Source organism: Aspergillus caelatus, assembly GCF_009193585.1.
Source record: "Aspergillus caelatus strain CBS 763.97 unplaced genomic scaffold BDV27scaffold_9, whole genome shotgun sequence".
In the NCBI taxonomy this organism is placed as follows: Eukaryota; Fungi; Ascomycota; class Eurotiomycetes; order Eurotiales; family Aspergillaceae; genus Aspergillus; species Aspergillus caelatus.
The window spans coordinates 21,375-39,986 of record NW_022475272.1 but is presented as its reverse complement, the minus strand read 5'-3'; the positions used below and the strand labels follow the sequence as shown (position 1 = coordinate 39,986).

The 18,612-nt window shown below is 48.5% G+C and overlaps 6 protein-coding genes across 6 annotated transcripts; 3 read left to right on the top strand and 3 right to left on the bottom strand.

Moving 5' to 3' along the window:
• Positions 1 to 520: 520 nt before the first annotated feature.
• BDV27DRAFT_172359 (putative aldo-keto reductase (YakC)) lies at positions 521 to 1,877 on the top strand (the record flags this gene model as incomplete). The annotated part of the gene is made up of 6 exons (XM_032075849.1): positions 521 to 734; positions 794 to 872; positions 946 to 1,086; positions 1,141 to 1,254; positions 1,330 to 1,524; positions 1,582 to 1,877. The coding sequence occupies exons 1-6, from the start codon at positions 576 to 578 to the stop codon at positions 1,875 to 1,877; spliced, it is 984 nt and encodes a 327-aa protein (XP_031932765.1). The 5' UTR covers positions 521 to 575.
• A 433-nt stretch (positions 1,878 to 2,310) lies between these two features.
• On the bottom strand, positions 2,311 to 4,776 carry BDV27DRAFT_120362 (uncharacterized protein). The gene is made up of 4 exons (XM_032065085.1): positions 4,313 to 4,776; positions 3,871 to 4,244; positions 3,142 to 3,808; positions 2,311 to 3,089 (listed from the first exon to the last, which is right to left on the bottom strand). Exons 1-4 carry the CDS (start codon positions 4,676 to 4,678, stop codon positions 2,412 to 2,414), a joined length of 2,085 nt encoding a protein of 694 aa, XP_031932764.1. The 5' UTR covers positions 4,679 to 4,776; the 3' UTR covers positions 2,311 to 2,411.
• Positions 4,777 to 6,293: 1,517 nt separating this feature from the next.
• BDV27DRAFT_172357 (uncharacterized protein) lies at positions 6,294 to 7,021 on the bottom strand (the record flags this gene model as incomplete). The annotated part of the gene is made up of 2 exons (XM_032075848.1): positions 6,294 to 6,615; positions 6,678 to 7,021. 2 exons carry the CDS (start codon positions 7,019 to 7,021, stop codon positions 6,294 to 6,296), a joined length of 666 nt encoding a protein of 221 aa, XP_031932763.1.
• A 1,953-nt stretch (positions 7,022 to 8,974) lies between these two features.
• On the bottom strand, positions 8,975 to 9,761 carry BDV27DRAFT_140981 (GNAT family N-acetyltransferase; the record flags this gene model as incomplete). Its single annotated transcript, XM_032069762.1, has 3 exons — positions 8,975 to 9,031; positions 9,069 to 9,241; positions 9,347 to 9,761. The coding sequence occupies 3 exons, from the start codon at positions 9,759 to 9,761 to the stop codon at positions 8,975 to 8,977; spliced, it is 645 nt and encodes a 214-aa protein (XP_031932762.1).
• Positions 9,762 to 11,097: 1,336 nt separating this feature from the next.
• Positions 11,098 to 13,114, top strand: BDV27DRAFT_114019 (glycoside hydrolase family 43 protein). The gene is made up of 4 exons (XM_032064595.1): positions 11,098 to 11,615; positions 11,680 to 12,136; positions 12,199 to 12,372; positions 12,426 to 13,114. The coding sequence occupies exons 1-4, from the start codon at positions 11,217 to 11,219 to the stop codon at positions 12,974 to 12,976; spliced, it is 1,581 nt and encodes a 526-aa protein (XP_031932761.1). The 5' UTR covers positions 11,098 to 11,216; the 3' UTR covers positions 12,977 to 13,114.
• A 2,696-nt stretch (positions 13,115 to 15,810) lies between these two features.
• Positions 15,811 to 18,493, top strand: BDV27DRAFT_140979 (putative sterol glucosyltransferase; the record flags this gene model as incomplete). Its single annotated transcript, XM_032069761.1, has 6 exons — positions 15,811 to 15,919; positions 15,967 to 16,645; positions 16,699 to 16,856; positions 16,903 to 17,617; positions 17,723 to 18,243; positions 18,291 to 18,493. The coding sequence occupies 6 exons, from the start codon at positions 15,811 to 15,813 to the stop codon at positions 18,491 to 18,493; spliced, it is 2,385 nt and encodes a 794-aa protein (XP_031932760.1).
• Positions 18,494 to 18,612: the final 119 nt, after the last annotated feature.

Sequence of the window (18,612 nt, the reverse complement as noted above, 5' to 3'; positions counted from 1 at the left end):
TTCTAGCAATACATACGCTCCAGCATAGCTAAACCAAAGAAAATATCTTCTTTGAGATGGTAGTCCAGGTTAAGCTAATTAATATAGGTTTGTGCAAGGTTAAGAGACTATGTCATGAACAAAACTAGTTTAGAGAAATGGCTGTCTTAGATCAGAGTACTAGACCCCATTTCCAGCGAAAAGAAACCAGAAACTGACGGTCAGAACAAAGCCAAGGCAATGTTACCCACGATCGATCGCCACAGCAGATGAGGAAGCAATATCGCCAGAGCCCCACCACTACCACGCCCGCAGTAAGCGCCAAACGGTGTTTATCGGATACTCGGATATAAGCGAGTAAACCCGGAGCTTGTCAGCAATTGACAGTGTTAAGGTAAATTAATTGGCTGAGGGGGGTGTCTTTGCTATATTGTACCGGATTTAGTGGGATTGTATCATCGACGTCAACTACCGAAAAGCAATATATATAAATATGTCCACGTCCACCAAGAATTGACCCCAGTGAAACAAATATTAAAACGTGAACTTCCACAACCAAGGACTTTACCACCGCAAATCCATCTCAAACCACCAAAATGGTCAAAACACTCCCCTTCGCCGACCTCGAAGTGCCCACCCCAGGCTTTGGTGCCATGGGTCTAAGCTTCGGTTTAGGTAGCAATCTCACATTAGAGGAAGCCGAACCCGTGCTCCTGAAAGCAATTGAATTAGGGTGTACATTCTGGGACACGGCCGTGAGTGCTAAATCAGCCCCGTTGAAATACTGCAACCGAATCTAACCAGCGGAATAAAGGTTGTCTATCAAGCCGGTGTCAATGAGAAGCTTCTCGGGGACTTTATCAGGAAACATAACGTCCGTGACAAGGTTTTCAGTCAGTCATATCCTTCTATGCTCACCATAAAAATTAAGCATGCCCCCATGAATCTAACATTTTTCACACCCAGTCGCCTCGAAATGCGGCTTCAATGTTTTCGGAGATGGCAGCGTCACCAACTCTGCCGCCCACATTAAGGAGTACATCGAGGGTACTGTTGAACGGTTGGGCTTCACCCCAGATCTATACTATCTGCATCGGATAGATCCCAGTAAGTCACGCACTTCAAAGTAGTAGATATCAATCCAAGACTAATGAGGATTAGACACCCGCCTAGAGGAGTCCATCCCGGCACTCGATGAAATCCGCAAAGCCGGCAAGACCAAATACATCGGTCTCTCCGAGTGTTCGGCAGCGACGCTCCGCAAAGCTAATTCCAGTTAGTCTTTCCTTTCTCCATTTCATTCGTTGTTTTACCCCAAATCTGGAAGTATATCTGACAGAAAGACAACAGTCGCCAAAATCGACGCCCTCCAAGCCGAATACTCAGCCTTCGAAACCCTCCACGAAACAGACGGTCTCATCGATACAGCCCGAGAATTAGGCGTAGCCTATGTAGCATACAGCCCTCTAGGCCACGGATGGCTCGTCGACAACTTCCCATTCAAGACCCCAGATGACTTTGCTCCAGATGACTTCCGTCGCAAGAGTAAGTCTCTCCCATTTTTACCCCGAATTCCACGCTTTCTAACATTTTCTACTCTAGGTCCCAAGTTCCAAGGCGAGAACTTCTACAAGAACCGAGCGATCGTAGAGGAAATCAAGAAGCTCGCTGCTCGGAAGGGCTGTGCGATTAGCCAAATTGCACTTGCCTGGGTCGCTGCGCAAGGGTTCATCGCTATTCCGGGAACGACTAAGGCGAGTCGGTTAGAGTCGAATTGGGCTTCGAGGGAGATTGAGTTGACGGAGGAAGAGAAGCTGGAGATGAGGAAGATTGTTGATGCTGCGAAGCCGCACGGCAATCGGTATGGCCCTGCGCATCAGGCTATGGTGGGGCATTAGTGTTGGATGACGTTTCTTGGGTTGTACTGTATATATAGATAGCCCGATTCTATCATGATCTACGAGATTTGAAGTTACGTACATACAATGTTTAGATCAAATTGAGCTCCAATTAAATTTGACACCATACGAAATATATGCCATCTACGTGGTTGAGCTTCGATGCATAACAGGTATAATCGTCCTCGGAGGTAAAGATTCCTTTTGTCTTTCTTCATCGCTGTTTCACACCCCTAGTGACCTTAAAAATGTGATCTATGCAAGATAGCGTGTGATGGTCTATTTGTTGCTCCTCTCCATGGATACTCACAAGCGACTCCCTCTGTATAAAGGTCAGTGAGTCTCAAACTACGATATCGATCCTTATTTGTACAATCGTTGTAGTCCAAGATCTGTCTAGGGTCTATATTTCTAATCTATAGATAGTCTATATCTATAACCCCCGTCGTAGCAAATTCATCCCAAAAACCTAAACTGTACATGAATGCAAACCAAACCAGAGTATATCGCCAGAAAATACACCAAATGAAGAAATTAAAGCTTGCTCTTGGGTGCGCTGTTCTTCAGCACATTCTCATTCCATGGGTAGGGGTCGAATACCAGGTCGTTGACCGGGTTCTGAGAGGCACGTCGGAACAGGTCCGGGTAGACTTCACCATCGTAGCGGCCCAGACTGCTGTCCAGCTGCCAGTCAGGGAACTTCCAGGCATCGACGAGACGAACTGCGTGGGGCCGGATCTCGTCCAGAAGCTTCATCACAGCGTTCGACTGCGCCAGCGAGATCTGGCGGGTGGTGACAGCGCTGGACGAGAAGAACTCACCAGCCTCACGCTCCAAAGTGTGCAGAGAGTACAGGCGGAAGAGCGAGTGCATCAAGGACAGAGTCTCGGGGTCCAGCTCCGATGTGAGCTGGGGCGAAGTGACCGCCTCGTAGAAGTTCTTGACAACCAGGTACTGCGAGTGTGCGGTCGACAGGCGCCAGAAGTCGACCAGCAGGCTGTTCCATGACCGCTTCTCAACGTCTCTGCGCTTCAGGGCCTCGAAGGTGAGATGGGCGGTACGCCAGGCAAAGGCGGCAACGATGTCCTTATCCTCTTCCAGGATATCAAAGGAAGCACCCTTCTCCCGACGAGAGAGATATGTCTGCAGAATCTGGGACGTGTCATTGTTCGTTCCCTTTCCGGCAAGGACGGCACGTGCGGATTTCAAAAGCTACGAGAGTCAGCATGTGAGCGTAACGAAAGAGCAACGGTTAGCAACTTACATATCTTGCAACCTGTTGTGTCAACATGTAGTTGTCACCCTCCCAGGTCAACGTAGGAAGGTAGTCCGCATACCACGGTCCAATGCCGCTGTAGTTGCTGTATCCGTGGCCACCACAGGCACGACGACACACCTCGAGACCCTCTCCGGCGGTAGTACTAGCGAGCGCCTTCAGACCGCAGGAAGTGGCATGGAGATCTGCCAGCAGGTCTGCACCAGCTCTCAGCTGCTCAGGGCCTGCGCCTCTCTTGTCCTGACCAGCCTCAACGGCGCCCTTCATCCGCTTCTGGTTCTCCTCATAGAGCCGCATCATACCGCGACCGGTAAAGTGCAAAGCATACATGGAAGCGAGCAAAGGAAGAAGACGGACCTGGACCATCTTGTAGTTCAGGACTTGGTTTTCTCCAGCATCCTTACCGCCATCACGGTCCTGGAACTGTCGACGGACCGCGCAATAACGGGTGGCAATAGTGACACCGCGAGCCAACACACTACCGGCCTGCAGCACAATGTTGGAGCGGACCCAGGTCATGGTGCCGTATAAGAGAGAGTGAGATGCCGGGCGCAAATACTTGTTGGTCTCTTTATCGACGCTGGAGAAACGGGCCAGCATGTTGACGTGGGGAATCTTGACCTTGTTGAAGAGAAGGAAACCATTGTCCATCGTGCTGGTCCAGTCAGCACCCTGTGTACGCGAGGAAGGGATATACATATGAAAAGGACCACTCACTTGTAACCGAACTTAGGACCAATATCTCCCACGTAGATATTCTCCAGGGGCTGGTGGGTTTGCATATCGCGAATCTGGACAACGAACGGGTGGGGACCATAGTTCTTGCCTCCGATGAACAGCTGGGCCATAACCACGGCATGGTTGGCAGTGCGACCCAGAGAGCCGATCCACCACTTCGAGGCAGTCAGGGTAGGGGAGTGGATGGTGAAAGTCTTGTCGTCAGGGTTCCATGTGGCTGTTGTTTCCAAGCCACGGACATTGGAACCATGGCCCAATTCCGTCTGTGCATAACATCCAATGATCTCGTATTTCGACGCTGGTTCAAGGAAGAGCTTCTTTTGCTCAGGGGTAGTCTGTTCGCGCAAAGTGACCTAATCGAATGTTCGTTAGTGGTCGCACGTCGGCTAGCATGGACTGGTAGCGTTGCAGCGTAACTCACCAAGAACATACTGGCATGGAGGCCATAAGGAGTCGGCTCCGACAAAAGATCGTTGGCCATGTAGTAGTCATCCTGAGACCACTTGTGTTGCACTGCCAATTGCTGCAGGCGCTTCGCCTTGGCCAATGCTCTTTGAATCTTCTCTGTCCGGCCCAAAGTGTAGTTCTCTGATTTATCGAACACCTTTTCCGCCTCCAGAATGGACAGGATTTGCTGTTGTCTGTCCAATGCCTTCTTGGTGTGTAATAATTCGGCCAACTTGTCAACGTCGACGTTGGACTGGGCGCGCTCCTGGGCGAGCAGCTCGGAGCCTTGCGGGCCGGCCGGCTTCAACGCCTGGACCCAGGCGGGGGGAGGAGAAGGCATATTGTGATAATTGTAAAAGGAATGGACAATGTCCGACTGGTAGGAGAGAATGAGAATCGTGAAGAAAACAAATCTGGTCACAAAGATGGGGGGAGGAGGCGAAGTGGGTGACTTATAGGAAGGACACTCACTCCACGGGGAAAATGCCCCAGAAACCTTTGACAAAATGACCGAGGGTGAACGCGGCGCTTGCCCAATGGGGCAGAAGCCTCGGCTGTTCTTTACTGGTTGGTGGCCTTGCTGCCTTACCTCACCGGCAAGAGGCGAACTCCCCAAGTCATTCGGACAGGTCAGTAACCCGTAACTTTCTCGGCCGACGAGCCATCGGAATTCACGATACCGAGTCATCTTTTAGGCTTGTAGATACTTACCAGGTACGTAACACTAAGGCAACTTAACTTACACTGCGTACAGGGGTCTGTCCCGAAATCGGCAGGGCGTGCAGCAGTTCAACAGCGATCAGAGTCTGAGCGTATATAATGATTGGCTTGTTGCCCCTGCTGGACTTGTTATCTGATAACGATCAGTTGCAGGGCCAGCGCAGCATCTACAGCCGTAGTATGTACATGCGACAGAGTTCACACCAGATCTCTATCGGGTCGTATAATGTAATTCCATAGAAGAAAAATACCGTGTGCTACATTTTGGTCGCGACCATTAATCTTTAAACCTCCAACCTCACATCAAAAGTTTCCCCATATGCTGTAAGATCCACATCGCGCGTCGCAGGACACGTGACTCGATCGATCTTTACTTGCGAGCAGACAAGCCAGACCAGTAGGAGTAGCATTCAGCACTAGAATCATTATGTTTTAATAGTAATTTCTCCTCCGAATTCGATGCTGTAGCCCAATTTCACATTTGCTTTTCCGCCATGCAACCCGAAAGCCACTCCGGCGTAGAATAGGAGAGACGCGGAGGAAAGGAAATAAAAACAGCATCTAATCATCCAAACATAAGGCTTGACACGTGCTAAGAACCCTCGACTTCACATGATCTCACCAGCAGAAACCGTGAGAGCTTTGAGACTAAACAAAACCACAATATTGTGGATAGGAAGCAAATCGGGGTCGCACTCCTTTTTCCTTCACCGTTGGCCAACCCGCAATCACATGTGAAATACGGGAATGACGACAGATCCACCCTCACGTCCCAGAAAAGCCATCATCGTGAAACCCGAACATAATCACACTCATTTCAATTGATTCTTCCGTCCTACTTCCCCGGCTTTTCCCCCGTTGGACCCACGAAAACACACGGGCGAGCTAACTTGGTCACTTCCTTCACGGACTCCACCTTTTCTTCCCGTTCTCCTTTTTCAACAGAGGATCGGAAACGGAGAGGGGGGTGAGTGGGAAAAAAGAGAAGAAGAAGAAAAATAAAAATGGAGGGAGGAAGCATTCCGGCTTAAACACGTGGTAAAGCTGTCTTCCTCCCAAGTTTCTACGCTATGTATTCCTGCGAATACGTACGAGAATATATAAAACCCGCCATAGCTGTCACGGAGCTAAAAACAGCTTCCTTACGATGAGGTAGCGCCGCTACCACCATACAGTTGGCCACAACTTTTCGTAAAACCGAGAGAAAGTCTACTTCAATTTCCTGGTATGTACATTTATACTTGGGATAAAGGGGCAATGGGGGCAAGAGCCATACCTGGACTATCCTGTTGAAGCGCCTCCTCAAAGGTTGTTGGGGATGTGACATGATGATTCGAGCCATTCGAGGTGTATTGGTTGGACTTCAAACGTCGCCATCGGGGAACGAAACATTCTAGTTGGTCCAGCAGGGGGCGGAGCGTTGCAGCAGACGAGGTAATGAGTGCAACGCCAACCTCAACATAAGACCAGCATATCACGCCGATATTATAGAATAGATTCTTCGGGTCGGTGAGCTGGTGAACAAAACACATCCTTGCAATCGTTGCGAAACAGGCACTGCGAATAAACGCGAAGCATGAGCATCTTACTTCTTCAGGACGTTGGAAGGAACCTATTACACTGAGCCAAGTGCCAGAATCACAGCAACGTGAATCTTGATGTAGCGGGGTAAATGTAGACTTCGGACAATGAGGATCGGCAGGAGTCCAAGGGTTGAATCGCTCAAGGCTGTAATGGCTGAATGCACATAGGCAGCTCTGATGAGGCCCTTCCCATCGCAACTGCCGTGTGGGTTGATCGCTTGGTTCCAGAACCACGATGGTGGCCGGCACTGAAGGAGAACGAAGATGAAGATGAAAATGGTGAGACAAGTGAGAAGGACGAAAATGGCATAGATAACCCATCTATGGTAGCGTTCGATACAGAAGCGTAAGAGAAATATACCCACGGCGAATTTGACCATGGTGGTTGCGATGACATAGGATGTCTCGTAAAGGAATAAAAGCTAGAGCCAATGATGAGTTGATGATCGAAGTGTCCGACTGTTTAGAATCTTACTTTCAAGGCTTTGCGGAGGACCTCTGGCGTTAATTCTGTCCAGGAATGCCCAAAGCTGCCAATTCGAACCCCTTCAAGTAATGCGCATGCCGATATCATGAAGAAAATCTCCAATATACAAGTATCAGCATTGTTGAAAGAGGCCGGGTGCTATATGTTGTCTAGGTCAAAGATAAGCAATTTACCAGTGCTCCGACCGCCAGGCCATCATCCAACCCAAAGCTCCTCTTCATCCGTAGGCGCACGTAGCATCGCAACGCCACGGTTCCCAAGCCGAGAACGAGGAAGGATATAACGACACCAAGAAGTCCCGCAGCCCTCGTGGCCATGGACGGCAAATCTCGCTAGTGCGAAGATAAAGTCGGTAATATGGTATTATGAATACCGGAGATCAGAGACTGGAGTTGTTCGATTTGATGAGAGATCTCCACTTCTTTGGGGAGCTTTTATAAGCTTCGACAGTAACTGCATTGTGATAGATGACAGGATAGGCAATGGCATGCGGTTTCTCAAGAAGGGTATAGCATGCTAACTAAAATGTAGGCCTCAGCCACTGACCCAACGATTGAACTCACTAGGCGTTGCTGTATAGCCAAACCAAGCTAGCTTTTACCAGTGCCATGAAACCCAATCCTAGTACAGATCAAGGGACCAATCGAGCGAGCAGGTATCCGTGGGTCATTCCAGCTCGACGAACGCCTCCTTATTAATGCGTTAACCGGTAGCAAGCTCCTGGAACTGTTATCCGGGCGTCAATTACGCAATTTGACAATCTCGATGGCTCGATGGTGAAGATTAATTGAATCGATCGACGCAAAATCGGTCTTACCATAAAAGAAACCTAGAACTAGATTTGCCACCTAAATATTTTTTTTATTGCATACCTAGCATATATGCGACAAGAGCTGTAGCTGCCCCATGTTAGGTAGTGCCTGAACGAGGCAGGAGAACTCTAACTCTTCCGGGAGGCTTTGGGGGGCTGTTGATCACGCAGGCAATAGGTACTGTACCTGGACTGCCGAACGCCATATCCCCCTAAACTAGGATGATACTCCACAAGGACCGGGCTCCTGGGCGAACCTCTTATATGAACATATGTTCAAAACCTGTAGACCCTGAAATATCGCTAAGGTTTCACATTCGCGATGAAAAAAAAGGAAAAATGAACAACGAAACTATTACTGTTTCAGCTCCTACAATACCGTTCATAATCAAGGATTAATAGGCGATCGTTGCTGAAACTGGTGTTGGGCGTGCTATAATCGCTATATTGTATGTCAAACTGCTGTTCCCACACGAGCGCTTCAAGCGACACATAATGATAGCGAGTGCGAGCGAACTCCTGTTCATCTGACGGTGGATTATGTGCCATTCGCTGGTATAGTGGGACACTCTGTAGCTATTTCCCTGTGGGGTTTCTCTGGAGCGCTGGGCTTGAGTGTGCTTCGGAAGCAGGTATCCTAGGGCAGCTGACGACCTTATACTACAAGTCTTTGCTATCTCCTCGGAGGGGACCGTGGTAAGCCACCTAGATGGAGGTAGATGAAGATCAAAAGCAGGCACGTAAGCGGCTATGTGGGGGCCCGGATGTGGCTTGACAGGCAATCCCAGCTCATGAAGCTGTGGATACTCTGTAAGGGAACACCCCTGGGCTTGCCCTTGGTTGCCTGGAACCTTTATCCTGGCCAGTGAAAAGCAAAACAGGGTTTCATAAAACCCTTTACTCAGTGACATGACGCTGATTTGACTTGAATAGATAGTATTGAGGCACCGGGCTTTAAGAATCCGTTATACTGCTCTTCTCGGAACGATATCTAATGTAAGCTGCGCCCAAGTTATGATAACAATCAAGATATGGTTAATTAGGCGGACTAGTAGCGGGGATTGGATCTCGGATCATAATATAGTAGCTCCCCTTGTTATGCCCCCCCCAATGACTCAAAGTCTAGAACGAATTCCTCTTGTGTGTTCCACCCATACTTCTTATAAAGCGGATAGCCTTCTTCTGTTGCTTCAAGAAACATTCGTGCATTCAGGGTATCCGCCTTTTGCGTAGCCCATTTCAACATTTGACTTCCAATTCCCCTCCCCTGGTACTCGGGGTCTGTGGCTAAGAAATCCAGAACTATAGTGCTGTTTAGCCTTCCCCAGCAGAAGAAAATATACAAGGGCTAATTGAGAAGAGCGAGAATATAAGAGGCGAAAAACTAGGGGGAAGTAGAATACGCACTCATATCATCGTCTCCGAGATATTTTTCCCTCGAAGTCTTCAGCATATCTAAATAACACGCATAAACGCGCTTGTTGATTCCTTCGGGTAGATATTCATCTGGTTTAGCCGCCATCTTACTTGCATCCTCAGATAGCCTTGCAAGTGAATGGGAATCTTGTTGGTAATGAAGTGGAATAACCACTCGCATGAAGGCGACGACACGCCCCGTTTCGGAGTCCGTCGCAATTAAGAGATGGTATTTGGGATCAACGAATCGTGCAAAAGTTCGTGCGTATTTCAACGTTTGTAGGGCCGAAGCTTGAACGTTCGCAAACGCATTCTGGTAAAATAGACCCGGGGCGAAACTGGCGGTGTTGATGTGGACCAAATCCGGGCTATCAGATTCAGTCGCATAACGGATTTGAATGGGCATGTTGTCGGGGGAATGACGGTATGTGTGCGAACTGGTGGTGGGAATGCGATCTTGAAGGTTGGAAAATCCTGAGTGGGGTCCGATTGTGCTAGTCTACTATAATATAATAGTACTGTGTGATATTAGACTAGGGCACATGGCGTCGTCGTTGAGATATATGTAGCACGTGTTGTTCGTATCGGTCGCGGAAAAGCCCTTAAAAAAGTCACCTTATCTCAGAGGCCATACCCTCTGTCGAGTCTCTACCTAGATTCTCGGTCCCCACGCTTGACTCATTGTGTTATCATCAATCCGGCCCCGCATCATAACTGAGGGGGGATTTTTCCGCCTTCTCAGGCTCCCGTAAACAGCTTGAAACCGGCACACCGGCATAGAAGAACGATATGCTATGTCGCTCATTCCCACTCAGGCTGATAAATCGATGCAAATCTATCAAACGAACCCCCCTGGAGATCTAGAGCTATGACCAGGACACGGAGATCAGGTGGTGAAAAGGTCATCACTGAATAGTAAGCACGGCTGCTCCGCGCAAATCATTCAGGTTCCGTATCTTGGTAGGATTTCCATTCTATATGGTTAAACTTCCAGCTAGAACCTTTAAATGATCCGGGAGTTTCTCACTCAGGCAAAGGCCTTTTTTGAATCGCTCGAACCTTTATGCCCATCGTTATGGTCTCGTGGTTGCTCGTGGACGCTCGTATCCTTGATTGCAGTTCTGATATCTCAAGGTCACTAGGTGTATAACCAAAACAGGAAGGAAACCTTGCGACAACACCTGGCATATTTCTGTTTTACTCAAAGGGGAAGTTGAAAAAGCCTCGTGCATGTTCAGACAATAGTCTTCTGGAAATTTGGTGGAACGCGGCGGTTGATGATGTGGGAACTGACTATATGCATGACACTGCTCGAACCAAGTGGCGTTTTAGTTGGCGTCGACGGAATTGTAGGCTGTTGGAAAATCTGGTTAGAGAATTTAAGTTACGGAAGGACCCCAGAGAGAACTACTACTTACTACTAAGATCGTCAGAACGAACCTCAACATTTTACCAGATGAGGTCGTCTATAATTGCGTATGTAAATAGTGGAGTGACCAGTGGAGATAAGGTATGAGGGGGCGTGTCGTACGGGTCAATGGAAGAATATGGCTAATTAATTAATTTTATTACAGACCCTGGCCTATTGGAAAATGTCCCCAACATGTGGGGTTAGAAAATGATCCTGCAAGACCTCCTTTAAGAACCATTCTTGGGTCGCTTTACTCCGTACGATATTGTTTTGAGAATATCCTCCATTGGCAATTCAGAGCACAGGCGATATTTATCCACCAATCCCGTCACAGAGTTAAATAATGCTGTGCTGCAAGACACAACCATAAATACTAGCTTACCGCGGGCAGACATCTCTCATACTATTCTTGGTAGGAATGTTAACAATATAGATTGGACCGCTGTCATCATGTACAACAATCCGATTATTCCCGGATTTAATCCGGACCCTTCCATCATTCGCGTGAAGAATGACTTTTTCCTCGTAACCTCCTCTTTCGAATACTTCCCTGGGGCTCCAATATATCATAGCACTGATCTGATACGCTGGACCCTGATCGGCCACGCATTGACCAGACGCAGTCAGATCCACATCCAGACCCCCGAACCTGGCGGTGGAGTCTGGGCGACCACCCTACGATACCATGACGGTGTCTACTACATAATTGCTGCCAGCTTCGAACGCTATCGGCCGCAGGACGATGATCGGGTTTGGCCGCGCGGGTTCTACGTGAAGACAGAGAACATCTGGGATTCAGATTCCTGGTCGGACCCGGTGTTTTTCGACCAGGTCGGGTTTGATCAGGATGTACGTATTTCTCGTCCCTCACCATGTTCCCCGTGCACGTCTGTTCTAACAAGAACTTCTCAAGCTGTTTTGGGACGATGATGGCACAGTTTACCTATCGTCAACTTATCGCAAACTAAATAGAACGCCGAACGCAAACCTTAAAGACTTTGCCATTCATATCGCTACCATTGATCTTGCCAGCGGTGCTTCCACATCCGAACCGAAGCTCATCCGAGAGTCTACGTCTGGCGTCTCGGAGGGATCACATATATTTAAGCGCGGAAAATACTACTATCTTTTCACTGCCGAAGGGGGTACAGAAAGCGGTCATTGCGAATGGGTGAGTCGCAGTGAGAAGGGCCCGTTCGGTCCGTGGGAAGTGGGACCGAGTAACCCCCTTTGGAGAAATGGAATTAATGACGAGGTCCAAAATACTGGGCATGCAGACTTGGTGGAGGATGTACAGGGAAGATGGTGGGCTGTTTTGCTGGGTGTTCGACCGGTGCAAAAAAACGGTTACTGGGAGGAGTCTGTTTTTGGTAAGTTTGTTCGTTCTTTGGCATATGATGCAAAACTGACTCAATGGCTACTCTGACAATAGGACGCGAAACATTCCTGATACCCGTGGAATGGAAGGATGACTGGCCGACCTTCAATGAGGGCAAGAAGATCTCTCTCCAATCTGAAAGCCCACGCCTTTATGAATACCAACATCCCGTATCATGGAGAGACGATTTCTCGCGTCCGGAATTACAGCTAGGCTGGTACCGCAAAAGTAAGTTTGTAAAAGCGTGCTTAATGATACTAAGCTCAGACTGGTGCCTCTAGATACCCCTATGAGAACAGATTTCTCGCTCATAGAGCGACCAAACCACCTCCGTTTACACGGAGGACCATATAATCTCTCCGTCCCCAGCTGCCCGACTCTATTTCTTCGGAAACAAACACACCATTACTGCACATGGGAGACACAATTATCTTTCAATCCTCAATCACCCCATACAGAAGCCGGAACTGTCGTCTGGTGGAACTACTTCACCTACAGCAGTATTGGGATCCGGCTCTCCCCTACGAAGGAAGGGGCGCGCATTGTGCGATTCCGACCGGCTGAAGGAGAGGTCATTGATCGAGAACTCGACAGCGCAGTATCGGATGTGGTGTTCTTCATTGAATGCGGTGACCAGTATAGGTTCGGGTTCAGAGAGGTGAACGGTATTGATTCCCAGACCCATTGGATAGGAGAAGTTCAGAACAGCACAATGACTCAGTCGCCACCAGTTGGTGCACCTTTTACGGGGATGATGCTTGGACTATACGCTTTCGGAGAACGACAACGCTGCTTGGTTCCGGCAGACTTTGCATATGCCGAGTTTAGATGACCGGTTAGCCTTCTGTACCGCCTATTAGATTGTTTCAATATACGGTCAATCTTTTCCTTTCCTACCGCATTATGATATCTGTTTGAGTATCCTGTTCAGACAGGCCTCAGTGGTCATCCGCTAGTCAATTGAAAGCACTCCTCCAGGGATCAGCAACTGCTTAAGCAAAATATATGACTTAAATTCCTTCAAGGTTCCTGCTAGTCCAACCCGTGACCCTACGATAAACCCTACACTCAATGAGCTAGACCATTCCAGGATTGTAGTGAAGTATGGAAGTAGTACTAACTACTCAACTGTAACACTTTACCTAGTCACCTAACTTCAGTTGAGACTCATACTAATATCAGAGTTCTTCCAGACCTGTATGACCCTAACGAGACCCCTTATCCTTGGTAGTTGCTTGACTTTCCTTTAATATGTACTCCATCGTTACCTGTTCCTCTCGTCCCTTGCTTACTCACATATTTCAAGTTTTTGCTTAGACCCCATTACTGTTTAGCATCGCTGCAATGAGCTCTACTAATTTGTCCCGTTCCCTTTGTATAGCCTGCGCCGCAGATGATCATGAAAGCTGCCATCAATGTGATGGTAGTACTGCGACCTCGATCAACACATCTCGTACTTCTGGTCTTTCTCGAAGCACAGTCAGAGTTCCTAGATGATGGTACTGTTGATCGTGATGTCGGCAGTGAATCTACCTACGGAGGCGACTCTTTGAGGGGTGATGATACTACAACTCTAGCTACACTCAGTTCAGCCAGTTTCGGATGACGGCAGTCTAGGTCCAGATCATTTCTACCAATCATGGAGCCACACCTTCCTAGAGGCAGCTAATCGCTGGGGCAAAAGCTTCACAATTTGGGAAGAAAGCGCGCAACGTCTCGAGCAGGTGGGATTCGTCAAAGTGGTTCAAACACTATAAATGGCCAATAAATGAGTATGTTCGCCAGGATGGTCTTTCCTCGGACCCCTGTTCATGTGGTATTTAGAAATAGGTGGAGTTCAGACCCTAAGCTACACGAGTTCGTGAGTTCAGCGTTTTATCTCATGCTATTTCCTCTTGTCACCGCTTACAGAGACAGGGTCACTGGAATCATGTTCGAGGTGCTTAAACCTTTGCTTTCAATTTTGCAACGTTCAAAAGACATTGATTTCTGCTAAATGAAGGCTGGAGACCCTGTAGCTGGCATTGTTATATTTCTCTTATTTGCAATTAGAACCATCGTTGGGAAAGCATAAGGAGGTCTTCCATACAAGTTCTACAAATGCTTAGGGTTGGATTAACGACTCTTGAGTGTAGTATGGGTCGGGTATTCTCTTTCATAAAAGCTGGGTTAATGTGCACATGCCAAACTGCTAACTTAGCCATGTCCAAAGAAAACTGTGGACTCAAATATTACGCGTCTCACCAATCACAATGGTTCATTATCGTCTCCCTTAAGGCTTGTCAACGGCAGTATATCGGTCGTTCCAGCATACGATTTACTGAACGTGCCTCTGCCACAGGAACACTCTAAGGATCTTGGGTCAGACATCATCTCTAATGGCCAAACCGATCTCATGTCTCTTATGGGCAACTGGACTCGCGTTCGTGTTACGTCCTGCTTAAAGATGCGCTATCTTACACGGTCCTTGTGAAACTGCAGGGCCACTTATCATTCTTTAAGACGACTAGTGTCAAGCCACAATCTGCTACCAACGCTCCTTCTCCCTACCATGCGTACAATTATTCCGTACCGACTCCAAACCGGCCCACAATGCAGCTCTTAGTGATATCCTGGATTTGACAATGTTATTCCGGCTCTGCCTGGTACCAAGTCTTCGCACACACTGGCGGTGTTGACGTAGTTGAGTCCATGTGGAAGAGCGAAGGGCGTCCCCGTGGAGACGGTGTTACCTTAAAGTCTGATATCACTGGGTATAGTTTAGTTTCTGTCACAGTGCAGCCTTAACCGAATACGACGCTTCCTTGATGTGAAGCGCCTTGGCGAATCAAGTGTTGTCAGATCATGGTAATATGAGCTCCCGGGCGACCCACTAAGACAGCAAAAGGTCAGAGCAAGCCTGACTTGCTGTTGCCTAAGCAAGGATAGCTTGCTAATGACCTTCGGCTAATCATCTTTCCCAGTGGTAGTTAACTGATCCTGACTTTTGGCGTATGGCTCAACAATAGGTAGTTCTCCCCAGAACTAATGGAAAGGTCCTTTACTTTTTACCACCCTTTTTTTTTCTTTTGGGTCGTATCTCCTACCTCCTGTCATTCACGTAGGGGTGATCGTATAATCTGGCTGGAAATTAAAATAAAACCTTCTAGAACATTACCTAGTATGGTGAACAATGGACGATGCAAAGCCTGCATTCCACTAGTTGATGACTAGTTGCTAACTAGCCCGTAACCATATTTCCAAACAAGACGGAGTGGAGATGAATTACCACGCTGGATAAACAGAGAAGCAATGCAAACTTAGAGAAGTCCACAATGTCTTGTCTCCAGTGATTACCGGCTCTCTCTTATGGCCAATAGTTGCAGTGTCTAATTATAACAATACCCAAAATCACAACACAGCCTTATCCTTAAAAAATTTGGATGATCGACCGACCAGAATCGATTCTTATTTTTGACCGAGATCCACTAGAGGAATAAATGTGATTGTCGGGCCCCACCGCCTTAGGCCTATCGCAGTAACGAACACGAGTACGACCGAGACTAGGTTCATCCCCGCCGATCAAACAGGCCTCACCTTCACATAACTCTGATAGAATCTTTTATATAAACACCCCCTTCAACCGGATCATAATGTCCCTTCATCAAACCTCCACGTTCCTGCACCATGGCTTCCAAACCTCTCCAGCGGTCGAAGTCGGATGACCTCGCGGAAGTAGTAGACGCTCCTCCACCTTATACACTGATCGCAGAATCAGGATCCAGCACAGTACAAGGTATAGTTGTCAAGCAATTACATCACTACCATTCGCTGACAGAGTAGATGACGGTCGCATCGATGTGGACCTCGACTCTCCCGCGGCAAGAACTGCTCTCAAGTTTATCCCCCGGCTCAGTGAAGACGATTTAATCAGCCCGCCGCCAACCTACTCGGGACCAGTAATATGCGATATCAAACTCAACATTGTGATTCATGTCGTTGGGAGCCGAGGTGATGTTCAACCTTTCATTGCATTGGGGAACGAATTGCAAAAACATGGCCATCGAGTACGATTAGCAACACACGATGTGTTTGATTCCTTCGTTCGAAAGTCAGGTTTGGAGTTCTATCCGATAGGCGGCGATCCTGCCGAACTCATGGCATTTATGGTGAAGAACCCAGGTCTCATCCCAAACATGAAGAGTCTGAAGGCAGGCGAAATCACACGGAAACGGTTGATGGTCCGAGAGATGCTGGGAGGATGCTGGAAGTCTTGTATCGAGGATGATCCTAGCACAGGGGCCCCGTTCGTGGCCGACGCTATCATTGCAAACCCTCCTAGCTTTGCGCATGTCCATTGTGCGCAAGCCCTAGGTGTTCCTTTACACTTGATGTTCACGATGCCTTGGAGTTCGACATCCGAGTATCCTCATCCGCTGGCCAATTTGAAATACTCCGGGAATAACGCGAGCTTCGCAAATGCCGTTTCGTACGGAGTCGTGGAGTGGATGACCTGGCAAGGGTGAGCTTAAGCATTCGCATAGTGGAGACCTCTATCTAATCTGCCGTGTTTAGGCTTGGCGATGTGATTAACGACTGGAGAGAAACTATTGACCTCGAACGCGTTCCTCTCACGGAAGGACCGAGCCTTGTGCAGACACTCAAAGTGCCATTCACATATTGCTGGTCTCCAGCCTTGGTACCCAAGCCCAAGGATTGGCCGTCTTATATCGGTACGTCTCTCCAACCCTTCTTGATTGTGCCCTACTAAGTTTCTAGATGTCTGCGGCTTCTTCTTTCGTGAGTTGCCGATATATACCCCTTCGTCTGAACTAGATGCATTCCTCCGAGACGGCCCACCGCCAGTGTATATCGGCTTCGGTAGCATCGTCATTGATGATCCCCCGCGGCTCACTTCGATTCTCGAGGAGGCAGTCCGAGCGGTCGGGGTTCGTGCGATTATCTCACGAGGGTGGAGTAAGCTCGGGGGTTCCTCATCAAAAGACATCCTGTATATCGGCGACTGCCCTCACGAATGGCTTTTCCAACACGTATCTGCTGTGGTACATCACGGTGGTGCGGGGACAACAGCATGCGGCCTACGCTTCGGGAAACCCACCGCCATTGTCCCCTTCTTTGGAGATCAGCCCTTTTGGGGTAAGATGATCGCGGCGTCTGGTGCTGGTCCCGAGCCAATCCCACAGCAGTCTTTGACGGCTGAAAACCTCGCTGAGGCAATCCGATACTGTCTCACACCCCAAGCAAAGGAGGCTGCGAAAGACATTTCTATGAAAATGCAATACGAGTCGGGTGTCAAAGCCGCTGTGGAATCCTTCCATCGAAATCTTCCATTGGACCGCATGCGATGCCAGGTAATTCCCGACCAGCCCGCGTCGTGGATATACAAGAAGTCCGCCAAACCCATCTTACTCTCCAAATTAGCCGCTCAGATTTTACTGGACCACTTGCGCATTGAGTCCAAGAACCTACAGTCGTATGGTCCCACTCGTCCCAGATCATCTTATCATCCAAGCTAACATGACAGACACGAAATCCGTCCTATAATCATAACAAATCGCCGATATGATCCTATCACGAGCACGACTTCAGCAACGATAGGGTATGGCACAGATATGCTAAGAGCCACATCGGATATGTTTATGAAACCGTACCAAGAGCTAAAGGGCCGATCCAATACAACTCCAGCAGCAACCAATACCGAGGATTCTCTTTCTAAGGTCGACTTGCAGACCACAACTGCTAGTGGCAAGAACAAGGTCGACTGGGATGCCACAGGAGCGGCTATAGGCGCCGGGGCGGCAGGATTTGGCAACTTTATGAAGCACGTTTACAAGGGAGTGATTGTCGACATTCCGCTGGCTGCTACGGAGGGCCTCCGGGCCGTGCCACGTCTATATGGTGAAGAGGTGGAAGACTATGCTGTTCGCGACTGGAAAAGCGGTGCTATCGCTGGTGGCAAGAACTTCACTCAAGGGATGCGAGAAGGCTTCACCGATATATTCACGCAGACCCACAAGGGAGCCAAGGAAGAGGGTGCAATGGGAGTGGCGAAGGGGTTCCTCAAAGGAACACTTAGCATGGGTACTAAAGTGCCATCAGGTAGGCTAGCCCTGTTTTTTTCGCGAATCTTGCTAACCTTTGGACAGCTGCAATTGGTCTCGTGGCCTACCCTGCCCACGGAATAACCAAGAGCCTACACACGGTGATCAAGTCAAAGACGAGGAAGCAAATCGTGCAAGCGCGACTTCAGGAGGGTCAATATATCGCGCGAAAGGTTGCGAAGCCTGAAATTGATGATGCCTTAGTAATGCAGAGTTTCGATGCTCTGAAGAATGCGGACAAAGGCTGATCAATTAAGGAATTTCTAATGGGAGAATTGCAACACCATTAAGCATCACATCTTCTTCGAGCGTTTGGAAGCTGCATATTTGAAGCGTCAGCATCAAGAATTTCAAGACAATACCCCAA